The sequence below is a fragment of the Ostrea edulis genome, chromosome 3, assembly GCF_947568905.1.
Source record: "Ostrea edulis chromosome 3, xbOstEdul1.1, whole genome shotgun sequence".
NCBI classification, from domain to species: Eukaryota; Metazoa; Mollusca; class Bivalvia; order Ostreida; family Ostreidae; genus Ostrea; species Ostrea edulis.
In genome coordinates, this window is record NC_079166.1 from 70,863,666 (window position 1) to 70,886,761 (window position 23,096).

The window sequence follows — 23,096 nt, forward strand, 5'->3', positions numbered from 1 at the left end:
CTATTGTCTTTGCTCCAGAAGACAACTCGGGATCTTTATCCCCTGGTATGATGCATCTCCGACACCCTGCTACAAGGGCAGGTCTAGACCAACAAATGCAAGGCACCAGAAAAGGATTAGGACCTCTGCCTCCCAAATCTCTAGCCAGTCAGGTGCTCTACCAAGCTACATGCATCTTGCCATTGGTCATTAAAACCCGCTGATTACCTCATCTGCATGATGATAAACCTACATAATGGTTTGTGTGTCGCAGTCATACAGATTTGATCACCTGTGGCAAGATAGCTTAGTAAAGCACACAAATAGGGGTGGGGGGTGGGTGGGTGGGTGTTCAATCTTGGTCTGGTCAATTGCATTTTCTACCTTCCTGTGTTACGCCATCTTTCTTGACTCAAGATTATGTTGATATTTATTTATACACAGGATAATATTTTCTATATGAAAGGGAGGAAACTCTGAACACATGTACCCCATTTTGCATCCATCTTTATGTAGTTAGGAAGACCACAGTAGTTTTGTACTGTCTCAAGCTTCATATGAATTGTGCTTGCATTATGGGAAACCATGTACATTGCACCTTTAAGCAATATGAGGAACACAGTCACATAGAAAACAACATTCTCTCCGTTAACTTTTCGTCTTTAATTTTCCTGTGTCACAACATTAAGCACAATGATCTTGTAAAGCAAACATTGGTTTGAAATAAGAAGCAAATCATTTTATTCACCATCTAACTTAATTACATTTGTAACTGTAATGATGCATATCTCTTCAACATGTCTTAATGCACATGTAGCAGTCAAATAACGCCCAAAGTAAAGTTCCATTCCAAAACAAATGTTGATATGACTCGAATTGTAAACTTGAAATATAGTAAACAAAATATGTGTAACAAATAGTAATTGGAATGTCCTAAATCTGAATGTAAAATTGTTTATAATACACACACAAGTATTGATACCCAAAATCTATCTTGAATCTATTGAATACATATATTTCACTGCAATGACATCAAATCTTACTGATCTCAGTAAATATAGGACTAGCTCTCTTGAAAAAAAAAGAATAGAATGAACCAAAAAAAAAAAAAAAATGTCAGTTCACTGATACAACCTCGAATTGCAAAAAAACATGTTTGTTGTAGGCATAAATATGATAATGTTATCAGGTGAGATCTGTGTGTTTACTGCTAAACAGTGATTACATATATACACTGTACTTCCCTTATACATAATTAACATGCATAAATAATTTGGTGGAAACAAGTGATCAAATTCAATATAATACTTTTCTACAACCGTGAAATGATACATGTATAATTATCAATATTAACTTGATTTTAACAAAGTAATTAGTAAGATTCGGACAGCAAGAATATGGGCTTCACCAAATGTTTTTGAAGTTCACGGGCTTGCATGTGGAAACTAACATGGAATGGCCACACAGAAGTGTATAGAGAATGAACAGCATTTACAGTTTTTAGACAGCAGGATGAGCTACATTATGGTAGTAGAAATATTTAATATCAAAACATACCGTTAGGGAGAAATAACACATTGCCACAGGTTTCTGAATGAAAGTACACCATTAATGTTAAGATAAATTCAGACATGCACAGTATCTTTTCTTCTTTTAAAATACATAACCCGACATTGCCTGCTTAGCTCAGCGAATTCAGGCGTTACGTTGACAATCTAAAGGACACAAGTTTAATCCCTACAAAGCTTAAAATAGTTTTCTCTCCATAATTTTATATGAAAATTGTAATTCTTTATTACAGTATACAAAATTTAAAAAGTCCATTACCACAACTTTCAGATATATCTTTTTTTTTCTATTTGAGACAAATTTGCTTGACGTGTCATTCCTCCTTAACAGCTAGTTCATCTGCTGACCAGCAATACTACAATATAGATACTATCGTCCATTTCAGTACCAGTTCACAGAATACACCAATCTCCAACATAATATCACAATGTATTTCCCCAGATCTATGTTTCTTAGTTCATGTGATGAATTATCCTAGTCTGATGAAAATGAAAAAAAAAAAAAAAAAAAATGAGCAAAAGCACTATTGTAAATAAATACATATATTAATACCTATCACTATAGAACACAACACCCCTTGTAGGAGACAACAATTGTCAACAATAAAGTAAAATTTGTATTTCATACGCATAATTAAAAAATAAACAAATTAAATTCCAACATTGGATTCACTGTCACATCTTCAAACATGAGTTTGACTAACTCAATATTTTCACTGGTACCACTCAGTACACATAATAACAGCACATGCACTACTGGAGAAAAAAGAGCAACTCACAGAAGTTGAATAGTCACATATATCGCCTTAAAGTGTATGCGACGCCACTTATACTTCAGCCCCAGTTTATCCTGTTTACATATATCTACATATATCTCTCTCCATCTTCCGACAGAACATATACAACTAAAACTGGATTTTAAATGATATTTTAGCATACTGTTAGCATCATGAAAGTATATATTGCACCAAGTGGGGTATTTATTGTAATGATTTTATGGTTTAGTATAGTGTGGGGCGATGAACAGCACGTCAGAGCAGTACCACTAACACTGACCAGTCAGCATAATCATAGTTCTCCTTCTATACCATTACACGTTTTAGGAGCACGTAATATTCTTAAAAAGTCGAGCATTTGCAATTGTTTTGCTGTAAAAAAAAAAAAAAAAAAAAAATTTACGCCCATAAATTTTTTTGAAGAATATTTTGAAGTTCATGAATGTATGAAAGCACCAAATCATGCGCATCTCTATCCAAGGTTCTGCATTACAAAACAAGCATGGCTCATTTAAGGTCATCTAAAAAGTTGTCATGGTCGATGAAGCTGTGTTACCCAACACACCAGAAAACAAGATTCAAATTATTACAATGCATGTTACAAACGAAAAAATGTACAATATTAAAAGCCTTGTGTATATTTTTCAAAACCAGTTTTTCAATCAAAATGTTACAAATATCCGATCCACAATACCCCAATTTTTCAACAATTGAATGTTACACATGTATGTGATCCAAATCTTAGTATCAAATCAAAGCTAATCAACACAAAAAGTGATTCACCAAAATAATATTCAAAATTGATAAGATGTATAATGAAATCCATCTAGTCAACTAACAGTACTCTCTGTGAAAAATACATTTCTGCCATATCAAAATATAATTTCTAAAGAAAGCTCAAGGTGAAAAGGCCTATGTTATAATGGCGTTTTAAAATATGCAGAAAAAAGTATAGGTTATCAAACAAAGCATGAAGATATTTCAGTTTTGTTTTTTCTTCAAATTTCTACAAGGGGAGATAATTCTAACAAAAAATTTGAAATCACAATCATTAGTCCTGGGTATCAATTATCTCTGCCACATTAAAAAGGTAACATTTTGCTTTTACAAAAGATTTAGTGCAACACTACTTTTTGTAATTATAAATGCTTTATCATAACTTGTTCATGTATATCTACATAAGAAAAAAAAACCAAAAGACGCTGATTTCAAATCACTGCCTGGTTCATATTCTGGGGGATTTTGCCAGCTTACATGTACTTTCAATTACATTGCTACAATGTATAGTGCTTTCATAGACAGTAAATGCATTACATTTGACAGTGCACTCTTGAACAACTACATTTTCAAAGTTTTAGCCTTGGATATCTTTACAATGATAGCCATTTCCTCATGAACACACTGACTGCAGTTATAAACAACAGGCGTATGAATACAGAACTACTTGATAAATATAGCAAGTCTATTTCAACAGCTGGGAATTACAACAGAAATGAACGAAGAATGTAAATATAAGAAAAAAATTTCATCTTTGAAAACACATGTCTAAGGGTATGAACTTCAACACTTCAAATTTGGCATACTTTAATGAAGCCCTCATGTGCTTTATGAAGTATGGCAGCGTGATGTGTCACAGTTCATACCCTCGTGTATCTACAAAAGTAAAATTCATGTCTTAGTTCGTGTCTTTGGTGGAGGAAACTTTTGGTAAGTCAAGTACAATGCATAATGTCTATTTTCATTGGTTTACATGTATTGCTGCAAAAAAATGTTCAACCAAATCCAAGCTAAACATGGAAAACCTTAAATTTTTGTTAAATTTTGTAAGCGTCAAATGTGATACATTTACAGCACATATCCTTCACAATGTCACTTTCAAATACATCTACTATCATTCTGATACCAGCTTGTCACTCCGCTTGATCGAGCGTGCAAACTTTTAGGCCAGGTTTCTCATAAATTTCAATAAAACAGTTTTCACTTTTTGTTCTCAATGCAGCGTTTTTTCCCCCTTATATACTGTAAATGTATTACATTTGGCTGTGTATTCTATTTAGCGCCTTTGGCGGAACGCAGCTTCCGCTAAATCAAGTACATCGCTAAATGCCATCCGTAAATCTAGATGTTTAAAGTAATTCAGGAATGCGCTAAATCAAATCTACGATAACTTGTTGAAAAAACGATTTCCGCCAAATATCGTACACACCAAATATAATACGTTTACAGTAACTGGTACCGATAAACAGTACCATTCCCAATGCCAAAAACCATTGATTTTTCCCAATTTTGAGACTAAAAATTCCATTTTCACTTGCCGAAATATAGACCGCTGACATCGTAATTTACTCAAGTCTGAAACGTTGTACAAGTTAACTAAAATGTTCACTTCCTGTATTAAATCGAAAGTACAGATCATGGCAGTGGACGTGTTGTAGAGCTACAACAATTCTAATAGGAGCCTACAATGATTCCTTATGTCTCACAACAGCAAATATTATCATAAAATAGTTTGTAAAGAGATGAATACTTCTTGTTTTGTTCTCATTTTTTCTTTTCTTTTAGTTGAAATCATTTGCCGATACATTGGTAGAAAATTCCCAATTTGTTCGATTTTGACGCAATTTTTCCCAATTGAAAGGGTACCGGTACCAGTACCAATGGGTAGAAAAAAACCACTGCAATGACCGACCACATTGAAAGAATGGCTTAGCGTGGTCATCCAAACTCACTTTTATTCAGATTATACAGCCAACCTGTGAGCGAAATTTGCATATACTCGATCAAGAGAAATGACACACTGCTATTGGAACAATAGTATACATTTACATGTTCTACTTGCCAATAAAAAAGATGCAAACTCAATTACAAATATCACAAGAAAATCTGAAATAACATTTAAAGAAACAAATTCAAATGACTGAAAAGAAAACGAACTGAAAAATAATCACTACATCATAAAAAATGAACACCAACTTATGTATAACATGTCATTCAAAATCTACACAAAAATGCACCAATATCGTCATTGCGGTAACTGTTTGTAAAATGTACAATATTTCCATCTCAATATTTACATCCCAAATTCCTTGTTTATGGGAGTGATATCAACCAAACAAAAAACAAAAACCACACAAAAAAGTCTATACTGATCTAGTAGCACAACTCTTGGAAATAACGGTATCACATTCAAAGAGGAATTCTCCAACAACGAAGACTGAAAATGCTCGTTCAACAGGGCAACATGCTAATTCACCTCTCAGCTATACCAATATCCAACGAAACTCCAGATATGTGAAAACTACAATGTAAGACATATGTCTACAGCAATACCTTCAAAAGGCTCCATCTACATGAAAATAACGCTATGAATGAATCATAACCTACGTCATATCACAATGAATGAATAAATCTAGTCAGAGATATATCAATGCAAATGTATATCTGCAGACACAATGCAAGTAGCTGTGCTAGACTGTATGTATACATGTATCATTAATTTTTGTAAACTCGCATATTGCATGAGATGTTTGTTAAAGAGGTGAGAGTGATAGGAATTTGTATCCGCATTATTACAAAATCAACTCTCAAATTGCCAAAAAAAACATTCGGCGAACTTAACAAAAATATATCAGCATGCTCTCTATGCACAATATAACTTTGAATAAATAAGATGTTGGTGTTACTGTTACAGAATGTAAAGGTATAACTATTGAAATATGTTAATCTACGTACAAGTTTGGGAATATTCATATTAAATGCAACATATATCTCCAAAAAAAATACACACACACATCTATATATAAACAATAAAAAAAAAAGGGAATTTGCTGTAAATAATATTTCAAATGCCGAAAATAAATATAAAATCTGATGAAAATTTAGTTTCAATGAACAGTATTTGGTTAAGGCTGGGAAATTGTTCCTATGCATTCCACTGTGTAGTTTTTTTGCTGGGTCTCTGTAAATCCAAGAAAGTGCTGATTGATATGTCGGTGAAAATCTTGTAGATTCTATTTTTAGCAGCGTGCAGTAGGAGGAGTGTTTGATTGGTATTCTTCACACTCGTGTACTCAGCTGTGAGACAGCTCGAATCAGGGCACTGTTCTCCAGCTGCAGTTTCTGACTTTCATCATCCAACTCCTCAACGTCCTGAAATCAAAACCAATAAATACAGATCGAAAATAAATACAGATTGATAATAAATACAGAGGCCTTTGGTGTAGTACCAATTATCTAGATAATATATCTCTAAAATCATTTGCAGCAGTAAGTAATTTATATTATGATTTTCTAATCTATAAGAGTTTCTTTCTTGAAATTTTCCGATATGATCAACACTTAAAAATACTGAATTTGCAAACTTCCATCACTGCATCACAATACACTTTGATTATGTATATTATTCCGTGCATTTACTCTGTAATCTAAATAAAAGGACCATAAACCAACTGTTATTTACCAAATTAAATGCTTTTATATAAAAACTGATAATGGGAAAAGAGTTCGCATTGAAAAATCTTTGCATGTGAACAAATAACTTCACTTTATGCACACACATAATAACTGGTTCACGGAGATAAATATTATGAGAAAGTGTTCCTCATGAAACTGAAGATTTTTCACCCATGAGAATAAAAGTTGGTTTATCATTCATGTACCATTAATTTACTACACAGGACGTACCAGGATGTATAAAATCAGAAGGCATATACTCAGAACCATCATACAGTACACATTTCATATACCGTATATACTCGCCTATAAGTAAGATTTTTTGGACTTAAATTTTGATCCAAAACTATATGTCCGATTTATAGGAGTGTCCTAAGAAGATTAGTATTTTTCTGGACGACATAATGTATAGCCTAGTATCTTTTAAACAACAAAATCATGGACGAAATAAACAAAATAATAACTATAATTTGTTGAGAATAAAAAGCGAAATATCGATGTCATATCCCAAAATATTATTGGAACACAGATAAATACATAAAAGTATTGATATGAAATTGATTTGTTGGATGAAAAATGTCAAATATCGGTGCATTTCTCAAAATATTATTTGAAACACAGATAAAAACATTAGAGCATTGATTTGAAATAGTCAACCGATTCTTGAAAAAAGTTAGACCGACTTATAAATGGGTCAATGGCAATTCCCTTTAAAATAACCTAAAACTATAGAACCGATTTATAGGTGAACCGACTTATAGGCAAGTATATACGGTATATACATCAATCTGGTTAAAATCACCATGATCAATTCTCTGTCTTCTTCATAATTTGTCTAACACAGTTGAATAAAGTAATGATCTGAGAGAAAAAAATCAAAGATTTTAACCAGATTGATCAAATTAAAAAAAAAAAAAAAATAGGGAAAAGATATCAAACTTGTTCAAAGAACTCACAACATTTGAATATATATTTTACATTCACAACATACATCTACAGAACAGAATACAAATGAAAATCATTTTCAAACTTGAATAGCACTGAATTGAAAATAAAATATAAATGGCAGGCCATGGGCTACATTGCTCATCTAAGCAATAGCATCTTCTCAGATAGATTTTTTAAACCCATACTAAGCATACGCCCCCAAACTGGTGTTGCAGGTCAAAGTGGGAGAAAAATTCTTTTTATTTTACATTATTTTAGGAAACAGATTTGCATACTATTTTTATCAAATGGTACCCTTGAGGTTCAAAAGAAAATTCATAAATACATTTTTCCATATAAAAGTTTAAACCACTACTATGGCCCTATCCTCGACCCCTGTGTTGAAGTGTGAACTTGAATCTACACTACAGTTACATTAAATGCTTGCATATCAATATGACCAGCTGTACCCCTGTGGTACCTGAGGAGGAGATTTTTTTAAACATTTTTCCTAATTAATATGAGATGGCCTAGTCTAAGTGGAGCCCAACCCTTGTGTCAAAGGTCACATAAAGTTGAGACTACACTATAAGAGGATGCTTCCATTACATCAATATGACAAATTGCACAATTTTGGTTCTTAGCAAGGTATTTAGACATTTTTAGCTTTATTCCTATGTAGAATTTTTAATCCCTCCTGACCTGTTTGTGTGTGTAGGCATGATGGCGGTGGGGTCATGGTTTGAACAAAATTAATTCTTCAGTATACATTGAAGTTTTATTGCTTCTACTACAATGGTTGTTCAGAAAATGACTATTTCAAAACTAAAACCCTTTTCTCTCTATTTCTTAACCATCTTCCACTTAGATCCAGGCAGAACCCTTCATTTAAACAAAATTCCTTAACTGAAGGGTACATTCTATGATGAAGTCTGGTAAAAAAAAACCCTGCCATGTTTCAAAGTCAATGATGGACATACATATAGTGAACACATAAACACAAAGACAAATTTTAATCAGAAAACCTCATGAGTCTATGGTTCAGGTGGGCCAGGTGAGCTAAAAATCTGCGAGTTTAACACTAAAAAGATTGAATGCATGTTACGTATACCTTAAAAAGTCAATTTTCCTAAAATCATACAAAAAAACACAGTATATCATGTTTTGCCTTCCATAATTCTGTGCAGGTAAAGGTATTGTTACAGTATATACAGTTTCAAATTTTACAATTAGAACTCTTAAAATATATGACGAATCACCGACAGTTGTTCTGCATTTTCTCTAAAACATCATTGGCGATGTGAAATATCATATGATCATTTTGAAAACAAACAACTGTAAGATCCTGTTGTATCCTGTGTCTGCTTTTACATTAAGATTTCTATTGAGAATATCCTGTCAGTTGTTTATGTTTTTCCTCTATGATATAAATGTACCCCTTGTTTAAACTCTCACCTTGTTAAGGATGTTAACCTCGCGCTCCAACTCCGCTATCCGCCTGTCTCTGTCTTCCAACATCTGTTTCAGCCTCCTGTTCTCCTCCTGTTCTTTTTCCAACATCTAACAAATCAGACAGGTAGATATACAGGTAACTATATATACATCTACATGTAACAAATCAGACAGGTAGAAATACAGGTAACTATATATAGATCTAACAAATCAGACAGGTAGAAATACAGGTATCTATATATACATCTACCAAATCAGACAGGTAGAAATACAGGTATCTATATATACATCTACCAAATCAGACAGGTAGAAATACAGGTATCTATATATACATGTTCCAAATCAGACAGGTAGAAATACAGGTAACTATATATACATCTACCAAATCAGACAGGTAGAAATACAGGTATCTATATATACATCAACCAAATCAGACAGGTAGAAATACAGGTAACTATATATACATCTACCAAATCAGACAGGTAGAAATACAGGTAATTATCTATACATGTTCCAAATCAGACAGGTAGAAATACAGGTAACTATATATACATCTACATGTACCAAATCAGACAGGTAGAAATACAGGTATTTATATATACATGTTCCAAATCAGACAGGTAGAAATACAGGTAACTATATATACATCTACCAAATTAGACAGGTTGAAATACAGATATCTATATATACATCTACCAAATCAGACAGGTAGAAATACAGGTATCTATATATACATCTACCAAATCAGACAGGTAGAAATACAGGTAACTATATATACATTTACATGTACCAAATCAGACAGGTAGAAATACAGGTAACTATATATACACCTACCAAATCAGACAGGTAGAAATACAGGTATCTATATATACATCTACCAAATCAGACAGGTAGAAATACAGGTATCTATATATACATCTACATGTACCAAATCAGACAGGTAGAAATACAGGAATCTATATATACATCTACATGTACCAAATCAGACAGGTAGAAATACAGGTAACTATATACATACATGTACCAAATCAGACAGGTAGAAATACAGGTAACTATATATACACCTACCAAATCAGACAGGTAGAAATACAGGTAACTATATACTATTAGTTACACAGTTAGTTAGTGACCTGATACGGAAAAATACATGGTGTGAAAAGAAAACCCGTATCGGGCGAGGCAAAGCCGAGCCCGATACGGGTTTTCTTTTCACACCATGTATTTTTCCGTATCAGGTCACTAACTAACTGTGTTACGAATTTATCACGTCGAAGACCTCTAACTGTATATTTGGGGGTCTATATCATACAATTTAGTCAAATGTCTTTCCTTTTGACACAGCTGCAAGTCGAACCCGACGATAAATAAAATTACTCGCCCAATACGGATTTTACTCGCATGATACGGTTTTTTTCACGGCGTCATGTGACCAAGATCTGACCAATTAGATTTCAACAATTTTGTCTGAGGCGTGATAAATACATGTACCAAATCAGACAGGTAGAAATACAGGTATCTATATATACATGTACTAAATCAGACAGGTAAAAATACAAGTATCTATATCTTTAGTGTAATAAATTCCACTGTAAAGCTCAAAAGTATCAGAATTTTCTTTACAGGTAATATGGATAAACAAAATGTTTCTCTCCTCTACAATAATACAGATTGGGAAGGGAGTATGTTGAAAACAATTGAATTGACAGTGTAGATAAAGTTGCATGTATTCTCAGACGGACAAACAGTTAGACAGAATGACCAAAAACTACATGCCCTCAAAAATCTCCAATTATGAGGGGCATACCAATTTGTAATCTAGTTCGTCGGATTTGCCGATTCTATTTGCAATAAATCTAAATTATAATATTAGCAAAAAATATCTGCCCGCGTGTCCAAAAATATCTGCGTAAAATATTTTCGACTTTATACATCAAGCGCACAAACGACCTTGATGCATGTGGCTGACAAATGACAATTGTGGGCTCTAGAGAAAGAACAAGGTACGGTTGTATACATAAAAAGGCCCAAAAAATTTCTCTCTATAAAATGTGTCTGGAATTAACCTTAATCAGTGTTTTAAGAAAGTAAAATAAATGCCAGGTATACTATGTCAACAAAATCAGAATGATAGTCCTAAATGGATAGCATTATGACATCATGAATAAGACATTTCCCGCCTTTTTCTCAAAATAAGCCTGAAAACTGTCAAATGTCATACAAATTATTGCTCAGGAAAAGATGTGCGCATTTATCGAGCAAAATGAAAATGATATATATTGTGTATTATTTTGAGATGAAAAACATGCTTCAATATGAATTTGCTCGACGCATGCGCTGTATGTTTTCTAAAAGGAAAACCACCTGAATTTGTGGATATTTTCATTGAAAATGGCATTTTTGCAATTTTATGCCAACTTCAAGCTCTCGTCATATGACACAAATCATTTTGCTGATCAAACTGAGTGAATTTTGGGTTTGCTAAACTATTCCTTAATTGAATGCCAGGATTTGAGCTCATAGTGAAATCATCAATATTTTGGGCCAGATGACTGTAGAAACTGTACCTACTTCTTACCTAACAGTGTAATACAGTATTTTAAGTTATTCGTGATATCTATCTTAATATGTATGATACTTCATAACACTGAATTGGAAGTTGTTCTTTATACTCCAATCAAACTTGAAGCCGATGAAAATTTTGAAGCGCTATTTGATGCCACTCCATAGAGAACATCGACAGTGTACGATCGATTATATATTGTTTAAAGTCTCCCTTGAGAATATTTCACTCACATGAAGACGTTACCATTACTATTGAAGGGCTGCAAAATCTAGGTCTATGCTCAGCGCTTATGGCCATTGAGCAGGGAGGGATCTTTAATGTGCCAAACTTGCTGCGACACAGGTGTCAGTTTTTGTGATCTCATCCAAAGGACCACCCCATTTATTCGCCTCACGATAAGCAAGGGGTACTGAGGACTATTCTAAACCGGACCGACAGTTAATGACAAATTCACACAAGGTTTAGTGATTATTGATTATGTGTGTTCTATCAAAAATCAAGAAAATGCTAAAAGCAATGCAATGGATATTTCAAAACCGGACATGTCCCTAGCAATATGCATAAATCTGAATCGAAAGTTTGTAGAAATGAAACTAAAATAAAATTCTTCAAAAAGACCATATCAGTTAATGTTGTATTAGGTATGAAGAACATAAAGTCTTTGAAACCTGAAATACTTCTTATTTATTGTAAACTATATTAACAAAGTTGAAAAATATTACGTTCATGTGGTAAACAAATCATATCTGATGATTTTAGATCTTTATTTTAAAGCGCCATCTTTTTAAAATCACACTTAATTCAATTAAAATTATCTATATTTTTTGTTTTCACTCGCCTCATAATTTTTATCTCGAAACTGATAATATTTGTAAAATAATTTCGCCCTGTTACCTCAGTTTTTTTGTTTGAAAATCCGAAGAACTATTTTACAAATTGGTGTGGCCTTATTGAATAATGAAACATGATTTATAAGCAATTCCAGATGTATAAGCTATTCTTACATGAATATGCTGTGAAACAAGAAAAGTTTTAGAAACATATACCCCTGGTATGCCCCAAGTGTGGTAATGTTGAAATGGGTCACCTTTTCATGTAGAATGTCTGTAGTGTTAGTGAATAATATCGGTTATCTACAAGTCAGGGACACAGACTGCAAAATGTTGGTTATCTACTAGTCAGGGGCACAGACTGCTAAATATTGGTTATCTACTAGTCAGGGGCACAGACTGCTAAATATTGGTTATCTACAAGTCAGGGGCACAGACTGCTAAATATTGGTTATCTACAAGTCAGGGGCATAGACCGCTAAATATTGGTTATCTACAAGTCAGGGGCACAGACCGCTAAATATTGGTTATCTACAAGTCAGGGGCACAGACCGCTAAATATTGGTTATCTACAAGTCAGGGGCACAGACTGCTAAATATTGGTTATCTACTAGTCAGGGGTACAGACTGCTAAATATTGGTTATCTACAAGTCAGGGGCACAGACTGCTAAATATTGGTTATCTACAAGTCAGGGGCACAGACTGCTAAATATTGGTTATCTACAAGTCAGGGGCACAGACTGCTAAATATTGGTTATCTACAAGTCAGGGGCACAGACTGCTAAATATTGGTTATCTACTAGTCAGGGGTACAGACTGCTAAACATTGGTTATCTACTAGTCAGGGGCACAGACTGCTAAATATTGGTTATCTACAAGTCAGGGGTACAGACTGCTAAATATTGGTTATCTACTAGTCAGGGGCACAGACTGCTAAATATTGGTTATCTACAAGTCAGGGGCATAGACTGAAAAATGTTGGTTATCTACAAGTCGGGCACAGACTGCTAAATATTGGTTATCTACTAGTCAGGGGCACAGACTGCTAAATATTGGTTATCTACTAGTCAGGGGTACAGACTGCTAAATATTGGTTATCTACTAGTCAGGGGTACAGACTGCTAAATATTGGTTATCTACTAGTCAGGGGCACAGACTGCTAAATATTGGTTATCTACTAGTCAGGGGTACAGACTGCTAAATATTGGTTAGGGCTGTTCCAGAAATGGTCAAATGGGGGGGTCGGGCGGCAAATGATATTTTTTTGTGTGGGTGGTCGTATTTTTTCATATTTTAATTGGTCCGTGGTTGGACTGTTAAAAAAATATTTATTATTGGTAGTGGGTAGTTTCTATTGTTTTATTTTGTGCCACGTGGGTGTTGAGTTTTCAGAATATTTTTATTGTCGCTCTTGTCGTGTTGGTTACAAAACGTCGGAGGGAAAATTGAAAACGTGCTTTCAAAATGCTGCTTTCGAAATCGGAAGTAACATAGAACTATTCGAGTTGTCGCTCTTTGCAGCGCATAACTTTCCATTACGGCACTCTTCAAATTAGAGGCGCGTTTAGTAGGGTCCCTTTGGACGTGATGGCGGCGAACTCTGTTCTGTAGATTATTACAGTTTACAGTGCATCGATTTTGGGAATATTTTGAAACCAATAGGTATTCCGTTTTCTAATAAAAATAGGCAAACCTTAGTTGATTTATACGAGGGCACCGATGCGTTATATTTATCAGTCGGTGTGATGGTGATATAGAGGCCTCCGGGCGCGGGCTCCAAGAAGACGAACGATTCGTGGAAAAACATATCCATACCCATTTCATGATAATAGCATCGTTTGGACTCCCAATCTTTCCAACATTCCCGCCATAGATGCCTTTGATTGTTGATGTGACACCGTTTCTTCAGAACTACTGTGATACAATGTCGCACAGGCATTACCGCGTCATTGACTAGAATGTTTGTCCCGAAAACCTCGCGAGATTTGTACCGTTTTCATTTTTAAAAATATTTTTGTGGTGGGTCTGGTTAGTTTTTTTTTTTATTAGATGGGTCATTGTAAAATGAGTTTATTAATTTGATGGGTCATGGGGTAATTTTTTATTTTTTTTATGGGTGCTTGGTATATACAAAAGGTGCCTCCCGACCCCCCATGTATTTATTTCTGGAATAGCCCTTATCAACTAGTCAGGGGCACAGACTGCTAAATATTGGTTATCTACTAGTCAGGGGTACAGACTGCTAAATATTGGTTATCTACAAGTCAGGGGCACAGACTGCTAAATATTGGTTATCTACAAGTCAGGGGCACAGACTGCTAAATATTGGTTATCTACAAGTCAGGGGCATAGACTGCAAAATGTTGGTTATCTACAAGTCAGGGGTACAGACTACTAAATATTGGTTATCTACTAGTCAGGGGTACCGACTGCAAAATGGTTTGTACAGAAATATGAACAGCTTCCACAAAGCAAAACAGAATGTTTTGGAGGTGTAGTAGCAAGATTCAGGGTTTGTAACATTCCAGAATGAAGGTCACAACGATTCTATATTTAGGCCATGACACAACTTCCCCTCCCCCTAAAAGCATCAGCTGACCAGATTTTATCATCCTACAGGTAGGCCTCATAGCGTGAAGATATGATTCAGACACTATTAGCATACATATAACCATGAAATTCTAAAATAAAGCCAGTGACCTACATTTGGTTTATAACCCCTCCCCCCTCTCAATGCATCAACTCACAGTGTATAACCCCCCCCCCCCCCCCCCCCCAGATGCATCAACTGACCAAGTTTGATATTTGATAGTCTTAGGACTCATAGTGTGATAATGACCCAGACACGAAAAAGCTAACAGACAGATGAACGGATGGGAAAGCCTATGCCATGATATAGCCTGTCACAATACAAGCATATAAAAAGCTAATGATGAGCCACAAAAAACCCACCCTGTTCTAGTTCATACTGACTCTGAAATAGCTAATGCACAAAATATACCTTTCTGAGATTAACTTTCTCAGGGTCTTCCCTCGTAGGAGCAGCTACACTGCGGAATTGACTCTGAAATGGACTGTCCTTACGAAATCTATCTCCAAAAGTTCGGTAACCTGTGGAGGTATTTGTGTCTGTTTCGCTGGGTTTTCTGTCGTATCTAGAGATAATGGAAGATATTCCTGCACCACTGGTGGTCGACTCCCTCTCTTGATTTAACACCTCCGGGCTGCGCCATTTGTATCGGTTCAGTATTGAGGAGGGGGAGGAGGAATTGGAGGAGTATGACGGTGAAGTCTTCGTTTCATTTTCGCTGGTGTTGGGTGAAAAATTTCTGAAAGACTTGGGTATTTCTGGGGGGTTAGTGGACCTGCCGAAGGTCCGACCTTGTCCCATCTTTGGACTAGCATTTTGATTGGAAGACTCTATCGAGTCGGACTTCCCGATCAGGGTGAGGTTGGTTTCTGACTGGCTGACGGTGCTGTCATAATCCTGGTTATCCTCAAGATCAGCCTCCAGATCTGATGGGCTGGAAACACACACCCCATATTAATATACATGCACATGTATTACAGGTGTAAATACACCCATTTCCTATGTAGCTTGTAAGACAAGTTCTATTGGTTAAAAATCCGGGTGTAATAATTTTCATACACCCCGCTCAAGCCAAAGGTAAGTAAAAAGACCTCACATTGCAAAGTTAATTTACATGCAAAGAAAAAATTTGAACAACGCTTGTTCCTAAGCACATATTCATCACGATTCAATGTATTGAGATGTTATGTTGTTTATCCCGGTTTGTAAAAAATGTAAAATATCTGACAAGAATTTCCTTATCTTAATCACCTTACACAACATTTGGTTACATAGGAAATGAATTTGTTATTTAGGTCCAATCAAAGGTGTATGGGGATTCACTCCTGGTTGTATTCCATACTTTCTTCAGCTTCAGAGTATATACAACTCAAGGTAAATCCCATTACACCCATAAATGGACCTGGATAACTAATAATACAACTCCAAATGGCACACAATTATACTACAGTATTACTACTGCAGAAATTCTTTCTGAACCAGCTCCAAGAAATTCTAGGGCAGATCCAGAAAATTGTCAAAGGGGTGGGGGTGGGGGGTACAACCTCTGTAACTTTCTAAATCCCCCATTGCATTTTTCCTATTCTGTAAACCATTCTTTAATCATGAGAATGAAACATTTTAGTGTAAATTTGCAATGTTACATGTATCTCATAATAAGTATACAGGTAAAAATACAGAATAAGGTTCTCTTGATTAATTTGGAGCATATACTACATTGTGTATACATATATCAGCGAACAAATTCTGTCAAGAAAAAACTTTGCCTCACTGATAAATCCACAAGGCAAGATTGTAGAAAAATAACCTTAACAACCTAACTAAAGTGTCTTAGTGATTTCAAGTATTGTTGCTACTCAGCATGGTATGCAGACTAGTGCTCTCGCTATGGAGAAACACGATAGTGTGCAATATTGCACAATGGCTTAAATAGCCCCTGATCCTTACCTTTTATTTGATCTTCGTGAAGAGAAAGCTCTAGGTACTCGATTCTGTCAAAAGTCAACATCATTTTGTGATATCCAGTAAGCAGTTAAAGAAAAAATTATGCCCATGTGTTTCCCCTTACAATATATACATTACATGACTACAGAAAAGACATCAATCAAAAAATCATCATAAAACTACATATAAATAGCTTTAACAGAGAGAGAGAGAGGGTGAGATATTTGTTTTTACATCTTTGTTTTCGCATTTATACTTTATCAATAGTTGAATACAACATGTCATCATCAAATACTGTACCAGAGACAGCCCTTAATACAAGATAAATTTGTTATGGAGACTTTAGGGTGGCATCTTTACCTCCGCCGGAGTCTGCGGATTATCAGCGTCGATGACCTCGTTGTATGAAGTATTCCTCTTGGCCTCCAGTAGCTCCTCATCGTCCTCATCATCTAGGGAGTCTCCCGTACTCTAAAAATAATTATATAACATTCACTTTCTTGTATTCTAAAATTCAGATGGTAATAATTCATATACATATATATATATATATATATATATATATATATATATATATATATATTATATATATATATATATATAGAATGACTTTCCATGCTATTACTTCACATCATAAGCAGGTAAGTGTTGTCTGGGGCTGTCTTATATTGACAACAACAATACTAACTAATATTTACATTCACTGTTTTCTGCTTAATTCTTATTGAAATCCATTGCTTGTCGGTTGCAGCTATGAAGACACGTTATATTGCAGTCTAGTTACATGTCGTCTGTCCACAAGTGTTTGAATATGTAAACATTCCACGAACTCAGCAACCTATTTCGTGGCGTTGTTGATATTTAAATTTACAATGATAAATAGTGCTTACGTATGTATTATATGATGGTTAATTTTATACATTTTGGTCCATCTTGGACTATTTCCCTTTACGTTCAAATATGGAAATCATTACCAAATATGGAAACAAGTCATTACACTAAGGGTGATTTTTAACTATTACTATAATTAGGTTTAAATAATTTACAGGTCAGTAATATTTATATTTTACGTACTTGAAAGTATCAATAATAAAGAAAAATATAAATATCTTCCTTTGGTTTGTTAAACAGGAGATGAAGGTCGTATTCAATACAATAAAATTTGCATACCTCGCTAACGCAAGTGAAGCAATTTATTTTTTGCAATACTTGTGACTTTAATTCACCTCCCGTTAAACAAATCAAAGCATTTTATTATTCCAATATCAAATGAAACTTGCATGCTAATACTATACTTACAGCTTTCAAAGAAGTGTACACATTATATATGTAAATATCAAATAATGTGTTGGAATGTGAAAAATTTAAAGATTGTAAACTTAATTGCAGATATCTGCTTCACAGATTTAGCAAACATGTTTTAATCCAAAGTAAACACTTCTCTATCACAGCTTGTTGTAACTTCCTCCTACATATTTAAATTTGTCAAAAAGTCTAATCAATTTCACCCTTTAAAATTTCAAAGGAAATAAATTCAGTTCTTGTTGAAATATCAAAAGTACCTATAGTGCTTTGATTCAAGTCATGTACCCATTAAGAACATTTATTTCTCATCTTAGAGCTCAAAATGTGTGTATATAACATGGATACACATTTCACCAATTTCATCCATAAATAATTGAATGTGGAGATCATTCTATAGTCACTTTTTCTTCTGCTAAAAATACACTGACTACACTACATAAATTTCATTTTTTTTCCCTACAATTCATGACATTTGAAACAGACAGCTTCTAAAACTGATTATATGACACATTGTGTTTTTGGTTTTATATCGCCTGTTAAAAATTTTAATAGAAAATTATCTAGAAACATTCCGAAAAATATATGTGCTGTACAATAATGAATATGATAGTTATTTTAAGTATAGATCTCTAGAATTAACTCTAGATGGGGTGGAAGACCGGTACCGGTACATCGATCTCAGGCGGCCATATTTCTCCGACATGATTCAGTCACAATCTATAAATTATCAATCATATAAGTATTGTTTAAGAGTTTCTTTGTTTAACATGTTTAAAGTTTTAAATTGTATCAAAGTGAAAATAACTGATATATTAACAAATCTAGATCGTTATGGTGACTTTACTATCTACTGCTATCCAACATAACTGAAATCACTAGATACATAGTTTTCATCATCATCACACTTAGCCTGTAATATACACCCTATATCTACACAATTATTCAAGGGAATGTAATAGACTACTGAAATTGCGTATGGAGGGAATTTAAAATATCAATGAGCTGCAAATTTGGAGAGCAGTGATCAGGCATTAATCTCAGACGAGATTCGGTTTGGCTGGATCATGTAGATCTAGTAGTATAGTATTTCGATCAACGCCTTCACCAAATCTCATAGCAGTCCTTCCTAATTCATGTTTGGTAATTTACATACAGCTTCGGCCGGTTCTATCAATTAAGTTTAAGTGACATTGCCATTTATGAATTTCAAATAAGTGATTTGACTGTTCAACTAATTCTCTTATCACTACTAATTTTGCATTGCTTAAAAGTACTGTCTTCATATAAAAATCCCAAAAAGTCCCAAAATTTCCCATTAAAATGAGGACTCCCATGAGCACGATGAAGGAAATCATAAGTTTATCTCCTGATGTTGAAGAGTTGATATAGATCTAGTCTGTTTTTCTAAATATTACTAGTGATGTATGATATGGTAGGCATGGGTAGTTACTGTATAATATGCTTTATGGTGTGACCATTCGAGTCAAGCGAAGATCCTTTACACCTTGCAATGTTACATCTTGTAGTTACATCTTCACAATTTACTGTTTACATCGACTGCGTAATTATATATCCCGTATTAAATGAATAGGTGTCTAAAGCCGTTGCAAGTTCTTATAGTCTGTTTTATCAAATTATTGATACATTGCAACTTCACATACTAACTTGTGTATGACTAAATTATAAAAACAAAACTGTAGGAACTCTTCAATTTCGGAAGATCGAAATAATGCAATATGGAAGTCTTCATTTGAACGGAAAATTTAGTGATAAGTTTCTCTTATGGAATTTACATACTTATATAGACAACACTATGCAGTATTAATAGGTGATACAGAGTTGGTTTAATAGTCAACTAAAATTCTAAAGTGAACAGATGTGTCACTCAAGTGCACATACATTGCTAGAATTGGGCAGTGGCTGAAGCTGAAAGTAAATTTCCAGACATGAATTATGAAGGATTGCTCTGAGATTTATTCAAGGCGTCAGTCCAAATATTCAGACGAGCCTAATCTCAACTGAGATTAATCAAACATGTGATTAATACTGTCAGAATATATGTCAAAATGTTGTTTTTATTTTGTTTCTTCAAAATGAGATATCTCTAAAGTAGTGTACTTTTATACACATTTATACATACATAACTACAAGGAGACTGAATTAAGCTCAAACAAAAATGAATTCCACATGACCACTAATCCACATACTGGCGCCAAAGATGGACCGCCCCTGTGGATGGACACATGGTCACTTGTGAATTCATTTGAAATGTACAGGTACCTCTGTGGAGGGTAGGTTGACGACTCCAGTGCTGCGTCTCTTCTCTCGAAGTTTGCGTTTATCTTTAGGCAGTTTTCCTTTATGTAAGTGGTTGGGTCGTCTTTTGTCCCGGGCTCGAGATGCAGCTGTGGAGCGGGAGGGCGACTCGTGCTCCGGAATGACGTCGCCACCCCCTTCTCCATTTCGTGGGGATTCCCGATCAAACCCGTCCCCAACTTTCGGCATCATGGCCCGGGCACGCCTCACCCTACTTTGCCGGGAGCTTATCTCATAATCCTCAATGTCCAAACTTTCTTGACTGACAGAGCTGGACGCCATCTTTTTAAAAATAAATAATGAATAATCCTATACGTGTTCACTACCATAGGGTCATCCTTTCTTTTCTAGCGATACTGTCGATACTCTTCTGTTTCTGGCTCTGGGGTGACAGGGACATTCAAAGTCCTGAAATTCCGTCAGTCATGTTTTTCTTCAGATGTGTATTACAACTCACCGACAGTATCAATACACATCGGGCCTCGTTCTGGAGTGGAATTGAAAATCGATAAAATTACGTCATATTTGCATTTTCACTTTCGTTTTCTCTTACTGAAGGAATCTCAATTATTTCATGTATTTATTGTTTGTTTGCACCAATTTTTACATTAAAACAGTAGTTAAAAGACAGCAGTTATAAAGATAAAGTAGATATATGAATTGTTCATTAAAGTATTAATTCAGAGGTCACCGCGGTATAAAGTAAAATAAATTTTTGAAATACATGCTCATTTCAGTGGCGGATCCAGGATTTCCGAAAGGCGGCACATTTGAAAGTCAAGTATCAGCCAAAATACTTAATCATTTTGGGTCCCATATTTGAATTTTTCATCCAAAAATGCAATGATGTTTTTTTTTTTTTTTTTTTTTTTTTTTTTTTTTTTTTACAAAACAAGAATGCAAGTGTGGCAGGGGGGGGGGGGTGGAATAATCTTACTGTGTCTCGGGACGGGCCCTCGGGTCCGTAGTACATTATCACTTTAACGATAGAGTATTCTATCTAGGACTGCCCCCTCTAAATCCGCCAAAGCATCTTATGCACGATGTATTTATGAAAGGCGAAGCATAACTCCTAAAATCAATTGATACAAGATAGATAGTTGGGCAAACACGGACCCCTGGACACACCAGAGGTGGAATCAGGTGCCTATGTATTTTTTTAATACTGTATCTGAGAGCAATAACTATGTGGTTAAAGATAAACATTTAAAGTATATACATTGTTACTTCCGTTAAAAAATATAGTACTATGTGATTAAAAAGCTGTGCAGTGAAATAAGGAGGTTATGTCATCGAACTATCTTCTATTGTCATTTTTTAAACAAACACCAAACATGTCACTTTCTTCAAATATTTCGGCTGTGTTACCGGTCTTCTTCAATGTTTATGAGATAAACACGACTGATGAAGACCGGTAGTTATTATATAAAGCACTAAAACCCAACAACATCCAAAGTGTTGGATCTAATAGTAGTAGATGCGAGGTCAAATAAAAAAGGAAAGCACTAAAAATGACCAATGACACGAACAACAGTAAATTGACAAAGAAGGTGTTGCACGTCTCATATTAACTTCCCTAAAGGTGTTGCATGAAAGATCGATAAAATTAAGTCAGTCAAATATATGATAAAACCATTTGGAACTTAGACGTGTATTGACAAAAATTAGCCAAAATAATTCGAGTTTAAATCAAGCAATAAGCGATTTATACGATTTTAGCGTAAAAATGGAGGGATATCCCCGAATTTCAGAAAACTGCCTCCTTGAAACACAATAAATTTAGTATGAACTTGTTCTTCAAGTTTTTCACTAAAAAACTGTGGCTTTGAAATTTTGTTTAACAAAAGGATTTTTTTTTTTTTTTTTTTGTTGTTGTAAATTTCAAAAAATCGAAACGACTTCACTGATATCATTTTCAACTTCACCTGTACGTATTTTCCTCAGTAATGTATAGTCTACTGCGTGGTTCAAAGGGGCAAGGTCATTGACTTTTATAGGTAACGATGTTTTCTTTTTTAAAACGACCGGGTTCGAATCCCTCACGAACACATTTTTTCTTCATATTACGTTTTCCATCTCGATTTTTTTTCTTAATTGAAACACACTTTTATCTGTTATAAATGTTTCTTGTCAAATCTCTGTTTATTATTCCATAAAAAATTGTATATCAACCTATTGATGTCTTTTATAAACTTAGGATCGGGTAATTCTAAAATGCTTCCAACATAGGTCAATTTTGATAAAACCAATTAATGAGTTAATGATAGTACATTTTCCAAATAATGATAGTTTTCTTCTTTTCCATGATTCAAATAACATTTCAATTTCGTGATATATTTTCATCCAGTTTTTATTGTAACATTCAATCTTATCTTGACTTATATAAATACCTA

General features: G+C 34.5%; 1 protein-coding gene across 1 annotated transcript; it reads right to left on the reverse strand.

Moving 5' to 3' along the window:
- Positions 1 to 627: 627 nt before the first annotated feature.
- Positions 628 to 21,244, reverse strand: LOC125674715 (PRKC apoptosis WT1 regulator protein-like). Its single transcript, XM_048911969.2, has 6 exons — positions 20,668 to 21,244; positions 17,443 to 17,553; positions 17,086 to 17,129; positions 15,550 to 16,072; positions 9,158 to 9,262; positions 628 to 6,472 (listed from the first exon to the last, which is right to left on the reverse strand). The coding sequence occupies exons 1-6, from the start codon at positions 20,983 to 20,985 to the stop codon at positions 6,380 to 6,382; spliced, it is 1,194 nt and encodes a 397-aa protein (XP_048767926.2). The 5' UTR covers positions 20,986 to 21,244; the 3' UTR covers positions 628 to 6,379.
- Positions 21,245 to 23,096: the final 1,852 nt, after the last annotated feature.

Bases quoted from the DNA above. Each gene is read 5' to 3' on its own strand.
- LOC125674715 (XM_048911969.2), bottom strand. From the start codon at position 20,985: ATGGCGTCCAGCTCTGTCAGTCAAGAAAGTTTGGACATTGAGGATTAT. The intron at 17,554-20,667 runs GTACCTGTACAT...AATTATTTTTAG, and splicing joins TCAACCTACCCTCCACAGAG to AGTACGGGAGACTCCCTAGA. The intron at 6,473-9,157 runs GTGAGAGTTTAA...TTTTGATTTCAG, and splicing joins AGGTTAACATCCTTAACAAG to GACGTTGAGGAGTTGGATGA.